Source organism: Apis mellifera, linkage group LG6 (assembly GCF_003254395.2).
Source record: "Apis mellifera strain DH4 linkage group LG6, Amel_HAv3.1, whole genome shotgun sequence".
Classification (NCBI taxonomy): Eukaryota; Metazoa; Arthropoda; class Insecta; order Hymenoptera; family Apidae; genus Apis; species Apis mellifera.
In genome coordinates this window covers 5,474,002-5,488,631 of record NC_037643.1, presented here as the reverse complement: position 1 = coordinate 5,488,631, position 14,630 = coordinate 5,474,002, and the positions used below count along the sequence as shown (strand labels likewise).

Here is a 14,630-nt window from a genome sequence, read left to right as displayed (position 1 = left end):
GTGATTGAACAATCTCTGTTAAATTTATTTTCAGAGGATCTAGAAAAATTAGAGTTCACAAGTGAATCTTGTTCGAGGAGACCATATATAGGAGGAACGTTCTCTCGCCAAATGATTCGCGAAAGGGGTGGAAAACGTGAGGAACAATTCATTGGTTGGCTTGCGCCATAAGAGAAACGGATGGCCACGCCATTATCAGCGCGTTTTCAAAGTATCTGGATCATAGCCAATTCTACCGCAAACGCTCTCCCCGAACTATCCTTTGCAATTTGTCATCCTATCACTCGAATCCAATCCAATCCATTACACCCGCGTATTACAGAAATTGCCTTACCCCCTATCTTTGACCCCTTCGATTTTAACATTTTCCTTTTTCATCTTTCTTAAAAATTCGTCGTGTTATTCGTTTCAAAATTTTCAATTTCTTTTTTTTTATCTTTATAGAAAATTCAAGGCAATGAACAATTAGGGGGAGGAAATTTTAGCACGTTGGAAGGAATTGTTTAATTGATTACAAACAGAGGAAAGGAAGATGGGAAAAAATTAAGTATACAGGATTAAAAAGAAGAAGAATTCGAATCGAAAAATTTACTTTTCAGAATGAATACACTTTTAGAAATCTCGATAAATCGAAAAATATATTTCTCGAGATTTTTGCGCGTAGCGCGAAGCGTTTATGAAACTTCCAGCCTCCCTGCTCTTGTCAGAATGCTATACAAACTTGAAGGAAGTCGAAAGTTCGGTGGAATATATATATATTTCCTTGATTTCTTTTTGACAACTTCAACAAAAGTAACATTCGTTCGAAATTGCCTTCTCATAACTATTTACAGCATAGAAAATGGAGTTATTTTGGAGTCGTGAATTTACGTAGCCTTTTATTTATAATGTGAGCAAATATTTCTCAATTTGAAGTCTCGGATGAGGCTAGAAACGAGGATGAGGCGGAAAATTTGAAAACTTTGTTAGAGAGGATAGATTTATTTCTAAAAGATATTCAAATTTTTCATAAAGTTACTGCACCATAAGTTGATTCGTTGAAGAAACATCACTTTCATTTCGAAAAGATGTTAATTGATTCTTGCATGGATTATAGGAAGAAGAAAACAAATAACTTATGGAAGAATATATTTTTTAATGGTTATTAATCAAATGTCAATTTGTGACAATTGACAATTTGAATAATTCAATTTTAATTAAAGATTAGCAAAAAATATAATGTATATATGTACCTTGACATTTCCAAATTCTATAAATTATATTTAAAAAACTTTTTATCAAAGAACGATGTTTACTCATTCTAATTTTGAATATGCACAATAAATATGCGAGAAAGAAAGAAATGGAATGATATAGAATGATATGTTTAACTTTAATTTAATTTTTGGAAAATGTAATTCAATTTGAAATACGACACGAATTACTTCTTACCCCAATTACATCAGAAATTAAGAAGAATCCGTGAATGATGTAAGAGTAATGATGTAAAGAGTAATTAGGATCAAAGAAACAGCACAAAGAGCAGAGAAATTGATACAAGCAATTCTGAATACGTCGGAACCGATGCAAGTAACTACTAATATATATTGACATTCGTGTATTCCACAAAGTGCAGAGAAACCGATACGAACAACGCAGGGATTTGCTATTATTAATGTAAATTGAACGCGAATCCATTGAACGCGATATTCGAAAATTCTCCCCCCATACACGAAAGCATAAAAATTTCTATGATGTAAAGCAGAAATGTATTTGAAATTTATAAAACGACTTTAATAATTAATTTAATTACAGAAGGATCAAGAATGAAGGATCAAGAAATTTTCCATAGAAATAATTTCAACAACTTTGGATTTTCAAAATTATTAAGATAAATATCCTTTGAGATAAAAACATATTTCTAGAGATTAAATATGAACTTTTCTATTTTATCTTCCTCTCCTAGATAGATTACAACAATCAGAGTCGTAGAAAGACTTTAAGAAACACGTAAATCTGTTGGGATATCTAACTTATCTAGCAAAACTGATACAGAATTTCTATGAAATCGATACATTTTGATATCGTCCATATACCAATACCTCGATTGCTTTCGCAGCATCTGTATCGAATTGAGAAAGTTTGGTTTCATATCATCCCTATCGAAACGAAATCGGTTTTGTATCGAGTCCATCCAATGAAATTAGTTCGTAGTAACATCTCTATCGAGTGAAGAATCTCTACCTCCATCTGTTGGAATATTATTTGCTACCAGAATCTCATCATTTCTATCGAGTATAAATATTTCGTATATCTCGTGGACTATCAACTCCATCTGAACGATATCTTCCGGTATCTTTGAAAGAAAATCTATTATACGAATCTTCAAACAGTTGGAAATTTTTATTTTACTATGATCAATTATTTACTTGTGACTAAGTATTTATATTTACAGGTATTAATGTTTCTTAAAAAAAATTCGTATATAATTAATAAATGATAGAATAAATGAATTTATCAGAAGCAATTGTTCATATGATATATCTTCTTTCAAAGATAAATTAAATGATTGCTGTTCAATTTCGTGAACACTGATATTTTATCAACGTTTTAATGATAGAGGTTAGTTGCAGCCAGAGGAATATCCTGTTCTAAAAATCGCTCTTACCACGAGAATTATTATTCGTCGAATAACTAATCCTCTTATCTTCATTTATCTTAACCATTTATCTTTTACCTTTTTATTGAAATTACGCTTTCAAAAGTAAATTCATCTCGCGCGATTGTAAAAATTATTCTTATCCAATAATTCTTTTTTAAATTTTTAAACGATCTAAGTGTTTTCAATTTCGATCGAACTCGAAATCGATTGATAAGTAATTTGTATGTTACAGAGGATTCGGCATCATCAATCGTCCTTTCATTCCTACTCTTATTTATACGAGTGAAATTCATCGTTACAGAGAGAGAATAATCCGCAAAACTGCTTTGCACAATCGGTTAACCACTTTATACAATATATATACATCTGTGACAGCTCTTTTGACAAAGGATATCGATGCAATCCCTCCCTCCCCCTCTGCGTATTTGTTCTCCCATGTACTGGAAGATTGAATCCGTAATGGCATCGCCACTTGCCGGATTTGTTTCGTTTGGTTTCCGCGCACCATCCATGCGGAATGAAACGTGAAAAAATAAAGGTTGAAAATTGATATTAATCGGATATTTCGAATACACGCGAGAAATGTATCAAGAGTTGTGTACGTTGACGATAATTGTAAAATAATGATTGTAAACGAATATTTTTAGAAAGAGGCCATTGTAAATTTGGATCAAAGGATAATAATAAGCTGTTTCGATAATCGAGGAAAGTAAATTTCATTTGGAGAAAGCTGCTCGTCAAAGAGATGAGGGCAAACGTTATTTATCTGCATCCAAGAAATTTTCGTGAAGGGAAGATATAACTGGAGTTTCTTTGTATATCCATGTATAATACTGGTAGTTTTAATAACGAGACTGTTCAAATATTTCTTCCAATTAGAACAGAACAATAAACATTTTGTTCGCAATTTGAATAGAATCAAATAATAGAAACGTCAAAAAGAATAGTTTCTTTTTTTTTAATAATTTATTAAATACTTTTTAATAAAATGTTACAAACAATTCCTTAATTTTTTTTTTAAGCGAAATATCATTTTTAAAAATCAATTTTTGGGATGAGATGAAGCAAAATTACGAAATATTCGAAAAAATGAAAAGATATTGTTTCATTTCTTTAAAAAAATTCCTTCTCGGCCTGTTATATTCCACATACACGCCAATTTTCATCATAAAATTAATATCCAAATACTTGAAGCTATTATTGGATATAAGTCTTGAAAATACAAAGAAAAATAAATTAAAAATTTCTATTCTACAAAGTGGATTATTCAGCTCCACGGTTTTGGCAAATAAGAAGAAATAGTGGCTTTATATACCATATCTCGCATAACCATACAAGATGTAACAAGTTTCAACGAGCATACATTGTTAAACATCGTTTGCAAACGTTATTCGACCAATACATGCGTTTATATTTCTTTCTCCACTCCGAATCTGAATAATCAATGATGCCATCCGAGTCATAATAGATGTTTGGCCCCCGAGAATGACGAGAATGTCGTAAGAATGTAAAAGGGGATGCTGGAATCCGATGCTGGAGTTCAACGCACCCCTAAATTCCATCGATTAAATTAATTCTATTTATCGCCACCTGTATAACTGTTCATCGGTTATTAGGTATTTCAAATGATTTTAAAACGTGAGGATTTCTGGGATTAAAGGATGCTTAATAATTCGAATTATCGTTTCGAGCAATTATAATGTGACATTAATGAAAAATAAATGTTGGAAGAAATTTCCAAAAACATGAATTAATAATTAATTGAAAGATGCAAAATATTATATTATTTTCAAAAGCACGATGGAATTTCTTTTATTTCTTTTTTTCTTTTTATTTCTCATAGATCCTCTCTGTTCCGTGTAAGAAAATTAGAATGAAAAAAATATGAGAACCTCTTTTTTTGTTACAATGAATTTAATATCAAATATTTATAGACATAATGAAATTATCTTCGTCCTAAAATCATTGATTTCGAAATATTAATTTTCTTCAATTTATCCAAGATAATTTAATTTTATTTTCCATATTTATAGAAATAAACAGGTAATTTATTTTCCTAAGTTAAGTTTAAACTGAAATCTTTCTATTTCCTAATCAAAATCTAAATTGTGATATAATTGTTCCATTTTATATTTCAGTTAGAAATTCCAAGATAAGAATTTTATCGAGAAATTCAGTGAAATCAGAAGGTAATTATTATCGAAAGTTTTTATCGATATCAATTTTTCTAATCCTCTATACAGACGTCTAATAAAAATCGATTCTCGTGAAAGGATCAAATACGCAACGATTAATTAATCAAGCTTCAACATCCCCAACACTTCCAACATTTCCAATTGTAATATCTATGCTGCCATCTATGTAAAAATTTAAATTTTAAAAATAGTATTTGTCAGGTATATCACGTCTCAGCTCCCTGTTCGTGACATTCGCAAGAAGAACAGAGAGGATCCTGCGTCCGATGTGAATTATTGATCCGTAAAGAACGTAAGACGTATATATCTACGTTAAATGACCATAAATCGTGACCTCGGCGTTAATAACGTAAGAAGATTACTTTCGTGAACTTTACGTTTTACATATATATTTATATAAAAGATATTTGGATGATATTTGATGATATTCGTGTAAACCACCATCGTTTAATTTGATCGAAATCGTTATCAGAGAAAAAAATGTAACATCCATGATAATGTTGGAGTACATCGATTTTTCAATATAATTTTCTATATACAAACATTTTTCGCATTTGCCCAAAAATTAATTTGGAAAAAAGTGACACGTGTAGAGTGCTTGGACAATTTTTTCCTAATCAGAATACTTAATGTATTGTGTTCGAGAAAAAAATTATACGATCAAAGATAAAATAGTACATTATCATTTGGAAAACGGAGATAACATCAATTCATTCGAAATAATAACAGGAAATATTGAATTATTATTTTCTGATTTTAAATTCGACGAGAGGAAAAAATAAGTTCAAGTAAAAGTCTTATAAATATCAAATAAAAGTAAAAATAAAATAATAAACAATAGATAAGTCTCTTTCTAAGAACTATTATTCTATATTAGAATCGTAAATACTAAATCAATAATGGCATTATTCGAGATTAATATTTCAAATTAGTTGAAAAATGATAAAATCTTGTCAAAATCTTTTATTTACATAGAAACGATCGGATTTATCTCCCACAAAGGTACGATCACGTTCACGATCTTGTCATCTATCCTGTCAAAAATTTATCTGCATATCCGTTTCTTAAATTACGAGGGTAAACGAACGCTTAACGCGATCAATCTAAATGCAATTATGTCCCTCCACTGACGCCAGATTTAGAAAGGATAATGCCACCGGTTGAAAAAGGATAGCAGGTGAGGTGGTGCTGTAAGGATCAATACGCCATCCTCTCTCCAGAGAGAGAGAGAGAGAGAGAGAGAGAGAGAGGTTCACGTGTTGCTCCCGTTTCCGGTGCCACCTGGCGAACTAAAAAGGATCGATGTGCATTTCCTGGTAACCACTGGTAATTACCAATCTACACGGCCATTATGAGATGAATAATAATAGGGATTTATGAGCCGTTATATCACTCCACTTCACGTCAACTTGGAGCATCTTATCTGATATTTTTGTTCATTTTTCAAACTATTGGAAATACCATACATCTTTTATTCACTTTTTTACACTTTATAGAAATAAATCTAAAAAAAATTACTTATCTTAAGGAATATAGAACAAAAAAAAAAGGTATGTATCTTATCTAATATTTCTTCCATTCTAGTATATTTTGTAATATTCCAAATTTAGATCTTTTATTTTTTTTTTTTTTTTCAGTGATGTTAGAAAATGTGAATAATCGAATTCCATAATGATATCTGTCAATGAAACTTTTTAGATCCTTCAAAATTCCATGTATAATATTATAATTAAAAAGGAGAATAAAATATTTATAAAAAAATATACTTTTATATTTCTACAATAAAGATCTTCTTTTATCTATAAAGTCGACTCGTTACACGTTTAAAAAAAAAGAGTAATTTATTTGGCCAACTATCGATTAAGAAAATTAGATTTTAGACGTTCCTTTGGTTACAGACGAAAGAAGGAAGAAATTTAGCGATGCTTACTTTTTAAGAAACCGCGTCTCTCCTCGAAAATGAGACTTTTCGTTTCCCGGTTTTTCATCCGAAATCCAACCCTTCCGGCCAAGGGAAAGAAAACTGCACTCTCGAATAATTCACACGAACACCCCCGCCTCAAGAGTCCTCGTTTTCCTCGGATAACCTTTGAATCGTTCATTCCGTCTGCGCTTTTGTAGAAATCGATATTTTAAGAGCGGATACTTCGAATAATTCAGGGAGCAGAGTGAAAAGGAGATGGAGGAAAAGTAGAGAGGACGATTCGAATATAGAAAAGAAGAATGATAACGAGTGATGTAATTAGAGATTTTAATAAGGCATTGGACATGGAAGAAAATATATAAATCCTGAAATACTTGAAATAATTATATATTTTTCTTTATATTATACGTGTATCATTGTGATATCTTGACACGGGAAATTCATGGAGGAGATTCTCGAATAAGAAAATTGGATAAATAAAAAGGATTATAAATTTTTTGGGAATAATAAATAAATAATAATATTTGTTGGATCGAAAAGGAATCGAAAAATATTTCTGTATTGGAAAATTTTTCGTGTTGGAAAAAATTTCGAATGAAAATATATCATATATCAATCATCGAAAGCAAAAATCATAATGACAATAATAATCCTAGCAGTAGAAGTAAATACATTAATAAAGATACAAATTTTTATTCCAGAAATAAGATCATAAATCATTATAATGATAGATAAGATTATTAAGGGAATCACTCACATATTGATATGTTATATAAATATTGATAATCATTCTCATTATAAGTTTAAATTATAAATTGCAAAATATCCATAAGATAAATAATATATAGATAGTATGATCCTGCGTATATTTTTCCTTTTATTAAAATAAAGATATGTTTAAAAGATTAGGAAAAAACAATATGTGTTTTTCTATATTCTTTTAGATAATAATGACTCTAATATGTTACATGCAAATAAAACTCTTGCATGTATCTCAACATAATGTATATTTTTAATATCTTATATATAATATATACATCTAAAAATGTATTATATATAAGATAAAATACAGATAATATAAAAAATTACAAAAAAAAAAGATTTCTATATTGCAATGTTAATTTATAATTTTATAATTTTATATATTATAAAATAAATTAATTCTTTATTAAAATATATCAATTAAATATGATAGAGTACTGTTTCAAAAAACTGTCTTTCATCGTGTCAATATTTACTTATCAAAATTATCGATAAATACTTATCAAAATTTCCAAAGATTAATTTAGGAAAAATCCAAAGTATGTTATTTGAAGTCACATATTCTTACAGAATATGTATATAATACAAATGGATAGTAATCATACAAATATATATTATTTAATTTATTTAATTATTGAATATTAAATTTTATTCCTGGATATCCATTCGAAAAATATTATTCGATGCAAATAATGAATAATTGAATATGTAAATTATTCTACGTAAAATGCTATATTATTATATTAATATAATTATCATTTAATTGTCTAACTTTAATTGTCTCTATATTTTAACTAAAAATTTTTTTTAACCGGGGATGAGAAATTATAATAAGTCATAATAAATTTGAGTGATTCAACATTAAACATCAGCTCCCTTCACTTTAAAGAAACGAATAGCTTCATAAACAAATGAAATTATTAATTAAAAATTCGTAATATATAATAATCGTGGTACTTCAAATAATATTATAATTCCAAATAATATTGAAACAAATAAAAATGAATCTGTGGATGTTATCAACAAATATCTATATTATTTGAAAATAATTAATTACGCAATATTGATATTTAAGAAATGTGATATCTAATCTTAACTTAAAATAAATATTATATATTGTATTATGAGCGAGACTATAAAATATATCTTCCCTGATATTTCGATTCAGTTGTACATACGATTATATTGCGCGTTTAATCAAATAAAAAAGTATAAAAGTATAATTAGTGAATAGTGCTGATCGAAACAAGCATGATCAAAAAATTTTTTATTTTTTGTGCATTAATTGCATTAATTAATGGTAAGAATTTTTGTTAAAAAGAAAGATTAAATCGATCAATTTTTTTATTATTTTTATATCAATTCGTATTATCAATTATTATTTTTTTTTTCATTTTTTAACGTTGTTCAATCAATTGTTAAAAATTAATAAAATTTGATTTAATATAGATTAAAACCTATAAAAAATTATACTAAAATTCTTAGACATTTCAAATCTCATACAAAATCTAGTATTAATACTCTATATAAATATATATCCTGTATAATTTATTAGATTTATCGCGTTAATAATTTAAATTAAATTATTGATTTTTAAATTGAATTATATATGCAATATATTAAAATTTATTTCTCTATAATAAAACAACAAAGTTTTATATTATTTCATTTTATTTTATCCCTTCATTTTATTTAATTTATTTAACTAACATTTAAACTTTGTCAAACGTCGTAGTGAAGTGGAAACAATACAGAATTTTCCAAAATCGAAAATTGAAGAGTACTTTTTGTACATATTCGTGCGATTTATTAATGCAGCCAATAAGCAGAGTAATCGATCACAGTTTCATGATGAACAATGTTTCACCCTTAATTATTAGAAACTAATTATTATATGCTATTATTATTTGCATAACAGCATTATCTTGGAATTATAATCCAAAAATTATAAATGGGGAGGATGCCAAAGAAGGAGAAATTCCTTATCAAGTAAGTTATTTTATAATATATATATTATAAAAAAAAAACTTGGAATCAAGAAGAGAAAGATTGCAAATGATATTTGTCAAAAAAAAAAAAAAAATACGAATCTATCATCTATTTTCTTGAATTACTAGAATATTTTTTTTCATTTTTAGGTATCACTGCAGAACAAATTTAGCTCTTTCCATTTTTGCGGTGGATCTATTCTCAATGAAAATTATGTGATTACTGCAGCGCATTGCGTCCATGGGTAAGTCAATAAATGATATTTTCTTCAAAACTATTCTCCAGAAATCGATATATCACACCTTATCTTAAAAGAACAATTATTTATTTATTTATTTATTCTCAAAAGTTTAAAAATGTAGAGAAATTTAACTTGATGTTAATATAACAATTCGATATAAATGATTTCATTAAAGAGCATGCATACAATTTATGGATTATGAATTTATGATTGATATTATATATATTAAAGTTTTTGAAAATTGGAAATACAGAAATATTTTAAAATTTCTGAACGACAATGAAATCCTAATTTTTTTATAATATAAAATTTGAGGTATGCACTTTTCTTTTGATTATCATTTTTCATTGTTTGCTCCAGATGATAATCTTTATCAAAAAAATGCAAGGAGATTTTTTTATAAATTATCAATTATTAGAAAAGTTATCAGAAATTATGTCATCAAAGAATTGAAAAATAGAAAATATCAACAGAATTTATTTTAATTCTTTCTCATTTTTTTTTCTTTTTATTTATTTATTTATTTATTTTTTCTTTTTACAGTAAATTTTCAGAAGATATCAAAGTTGTGGCAGGCACGATCAATCTGGCCAATCCAAGATACGAGAATGATGTCAATGAAATCATTGTTCACGAAAAATACAACGTTTCAGATTCGTGGAAGAACGACATAGCATTACTCAAAGTATTTAAATTACAAATTTTTCTCAAGTTAATGATTAATAATTGACACCACGAAACAAGTACTATTATTATGCTTTTTTTGTTACAGGTTAAGACATCATTTACACTATCGAATACAATTTCCTCCGTCCCTCTTCCATCACCAAACGACATCATTAAGCCAAATGATTTGGCAACTGTTTCTGGCTGGGGCAGACTTAGAGTAAATGAAATTTATAAAATATTATTGTTTCATTTCAATTCTATTTTTATTTTTATTTAATTGAAACGTAACAATATAAATGTATTATTAAACTTTTGTAATATTATACATAATATTACAGATAATTTTTTAATTTTTTGTATGAATTATATAATTGCAGCAAGGAGGACCAACAACTATTTACTTACAACGAGTAAACATCCTAATTGCAAATCAAGAATATTGTGAATTAACGTATAAAAAAATAAATTATACTGTTTACGAATCCCAAATTTGTGCATACTATCCAACCAGTGAAAAAGGATCGTGTAATGTAAGTTCGTCAAACTTATATTTAATATAATTTTAATAATTTTACTTTTCAATCCTTTCTGAGGCTTTTCACTCTAATTAATTCATTCTAACCATTTCATTCTTATAATTCTAATCATGAAGAAAGAAAAAGAGAGAAGAAAAAAGAGATAATTATTCTTTTTTTATTAAGTTTTCATAAAGTGAATGTTACTTGGATTGCAATTTATACAATCCTTCATTATTAATCTGTCTTACTAACAATTTTACGTTATTCAATTCATTTCTTGTTATAATTTCTTTTTACTTATTTATCATTATTATTGAAATATATATATATGAAACAAGTGGAATTAAAAATAAAATGCTTCTCTCCAAAAGTTTGAAAAGTTTTGCAATATAACTAGAATTTGTATTTTTCTTTTTGTGATCTAGGGTGATTCTGGTGGTCCCTTGACCGTCAATGGAAAACTCGTTGGTCTCGTTTCATGGGCAATGGGCTGTGCCCTCATTGATTATCCAACTGTCTATACCCGTGTTGAATCATATCTTGATTGGATAAAAGAAAATGCTATATAAATTTTACAACACACGATTATTAACTCTTTGCGCTCCAACAAGTGATTCTTGGTCATTTGGATTGATGCAACAATTTTAACAAACTTTAACAATATTTATTTATCTTTGATTTTTTATTTATAGAATATCGCTAGAAATATTATTTTCAAAGTTATTTTTGAGTTTTGTTAGTGCATGGAACACGGTAATGAAATTAGTTCAAGCGAAGATGAGTTTGATTTTATTGAATGACGAAATTATTTCTATTCATAAAGAAATTAACGAATAGCAGAGAAATAGAGACTTTAATATTCAATAAATTTTTTTCTTTATATATAAAGATATATGAAGTATTAAAATATAAAAGTCATATGCGTTAATTTGTATGTGAAATCATAAATTAGCTGTAAGAAATTCCACAGAATGCATTGGTTCAACCGAATGGAACAAGTTTGGAGTGCAAAGAGTTAATATCATATATATGGATTATGAGTTACTAATATGTTATAATATATTATCTTAAAATAAATAAATTAATCTTAGTATTGTGAAAAATTAGATTAAATATATATCTATCACCTATTCTATCAAATAAAATTGATAAAAAATAATGTAATCCCTTAATAGTAAGTAATAAATATAATTATCATTAGATTAATCAAAATGTTTCAATTTTAAAAATATTACAAATAATCATTAAATATTATATGTATATATATTTATATAATTAACGATGAAGAAACATACTATTTTTGTTTCTATTTCTTTCTACAAATTTTAATATCTTTTTTAGTTCATTTCTTTCAAAGTAAAAGATTTTTTCTTACAATTTGATAATTTGAAACAGAAAAACAGAAAACGCATCATAATAATCAAAGGAAATTATGAGAGATGCAATATAACGAGATGTTTTTCTGTGAAATTTTTCCATTTTCTTTATTTTATAAATATATCACCCTCGATTATACAAATTAAATTTACAATCCAATAATATTTTATCATAGGAAATACACTTGAAACTTTTGAAATAAACTGACTCATATACATTAAATAAATAATACATGCATCATGCATGTTACTAAACCTATTTGATTCATTATGGACCCAATATAGAGAACATTAAATCAATCAAATTGTATACAAGCAATCAGATACAACGTGTTAATAGGTCCATGTTCAAGATACCAATATACTATCTACACAATAATAGACAAATCATGCAAACTAGATAAGATTGTTAAATCTAATTGACCTAAAATAGATATAATATAAATTTCATATCATATCTAATTTGAAGATACAAGAAAAAGTACAAACTTTTGAGAAAAAAAAAATAAAAAATCATCCAGTAATATATGAACAAACAACAATTGGAGAAAATACTTAAATTTGCAAAAGAATCATCCAGAATCATCAAGAAGAGAAAAATCTTTGAAAAGATCATGAATTCTAAGATATTTTCCTGAGTCTTAAGAATCTCTGTTGTGTCATTGATCCCAAGAATATGCTAGATTTCTTACGTTTGCTGAGTATGTAATCAATCTTCTGTTTTAGCATTGGTATGAATGCTATGTTATGAATTTGGCCTGTTACTAGTGTGGTACATTTGATGTTTCATTGGATAAAAATTTTGAGAAGCTACAACTGTTACATGTCATTTCAAAATGTCATACTTATATCGTATAACATTTATTTTAAATAGTTATTAAATTGTTAAATATTTGTTGTATTAAATTATACACATATCATTCCAGCTTAATATTTCTGGAATTATATGATTATATATCCTCCAAATAATGCTAAAATAATTTCTGTAAATATAATTTAATCTAATCATTTATAAAATCATTATTTAGATTATTTTAAAATAAAGAAATAACGCCAATACAATGAACTTGTATTTGTGCTTATTATTAATCAACTATAATTAACGACTCATATTGCTTTTCTTGTTTTACATATACGGTGGCATATACGATTACAATTGCGTTCAAATATTTTCATCGAATTGGCAGCTGTGCTAATATCAATTGCATTTTGATTCCAGATTTGTGTTTATTCAAGAACGCTGAAATCCAATAATATCATAATTCACGTATTTGTATTCAGATTGTTCACGTGAAAGCTTCGTGTCGCAAGAAATCAGTCATCTCATGTATCCCTCTATCATAAATTATGAATATAACTACGAAACCGTCACAAATTGAACTAAGTTATTAATGATAAATTTAATGTAAATTCGTAATATCAACTAAGCGGATTGAATTTATGTACAAATGAAATAACATATCATATTTAACATATCATATCTCTTTAAACTATTTAAGATTTATAATCATATTTTCATAGGATTATAATATTAACGTGTTTCCATAGTCCACGATATTCATAATATATCTATGTTTTAGACCGGTATGGTGCCGAGTTTGCGCGAATTGGTTTGGCTGAATTTAATTAATAATTTTAATCTTACAACACGTGAAAGTTTCGTTTATATTTCATGGAGATCGAAAGAGAGAACTTAGTACGAATATACTACTTCTTTAGAATTAATTGCAAAACTTAATTCTAGAGAATTGTCTAAATTAAAGACTTAAATTACATTAAATAAAATTTAAATATTATTATTATTAATTTACTTAATACTAAATAGAACAATGCTTTAACTTAAGTTTAAATATTACTTAAGAGAACTTAAATATTATTATAACTTAAGTTAAAATTAGAAAACAAGACTTAAATGTCGAGTAGTTTAATTTTAATTAGAGAAAAAAAATTAAAACTATACTAAGTAAAAACTAAGATGTTAATAAGCACTAATAAGCTACTGTTAATAACTATTAGCTACTTAAAATTCAATTTTGAGTTGTAATACTGCATCTCAATAAAAAAAAAGCTATATCACACAAATAATTTAAAGAAAAGTTTAGTGATAACATATTGCCTTGTATATGTTACTACTAGTTAGAAGAATAACAATCGACAATATTAAATTCAAAGAACGTTTCAGTTAGCAGAAAAATCATGATTATGCTATCTAGTGGTAACTTTAAGTACTACAATACATTTAATCGAGGAATAGATCAACACACCTATGATAAATAAATTCCAGAAAGGAATTTATTTGCAAAAATTTATCATTA

At 26.9% G+C, this 14,630-nt stretch overlaps 2 protein-coding genes across 2 annotated transcripts in view; one reads left to right on the top strand and one right to left on the bottom strand.

The window, feature by feature from the left end:
- Nucleotides 1-14,630, bottom strand: part of LOC550870 — a 195,434-nt gene that overhangs the window by 166,133 nt on the left and 14,671 nt on the right. The gene's annotated exons all lie outside the window — the stretch shown is intronic.
- Nucleotides 8,675-12,042, top strand: LOC409626 (chymotrypsin-2). The gene is made up of 7 exons (XM_393127.6): nucleotides 8,675-8,822; nucleotides 9,441-9,511; nucleotides 9,661-9,755; nucleotides 10,296-10,437; nucleotides 10,525-10,638; nucleotides 10,799-10,951; nucleotides 11,365-12,042. The coding sequence occupies exons 1-7, from the start codon at nucleotides 8,774-8,776 to the stop codon at nucleotides 11,506-11,508; spliced, it is 768 nt and encodes a 255-aa protein (XP_393127.4). The 5' UTR covers nucleotides 8,675-8,773; the 3' UTR covers nucleotides 11,509-12,042.

Excerpts from the sequence above, each read along its gene's own strand:
- LOC409626 (XM_393127.6), top strand. The coding sequence starts at position 8,774 with ATGATCAAAAAATTTTTTATTTTTTGTGCATTAATTGCATTAATTAAT. Across the intron at positions 8,823-9,440 it reads ATTAATTGCATTAATTAATG|CATTATCTTGGAATTATAAT; the intron begins GTAAGAATTTTT and ends TTTGCATAACAG. Across the intron at positions 9,512-9,660 it reads AAGGAGAAATTCCTTATCAA|GTATCACTGCAGAACAAATT; the intron begins GTAAGTTATTTT and ends TTTCATTTTTAG.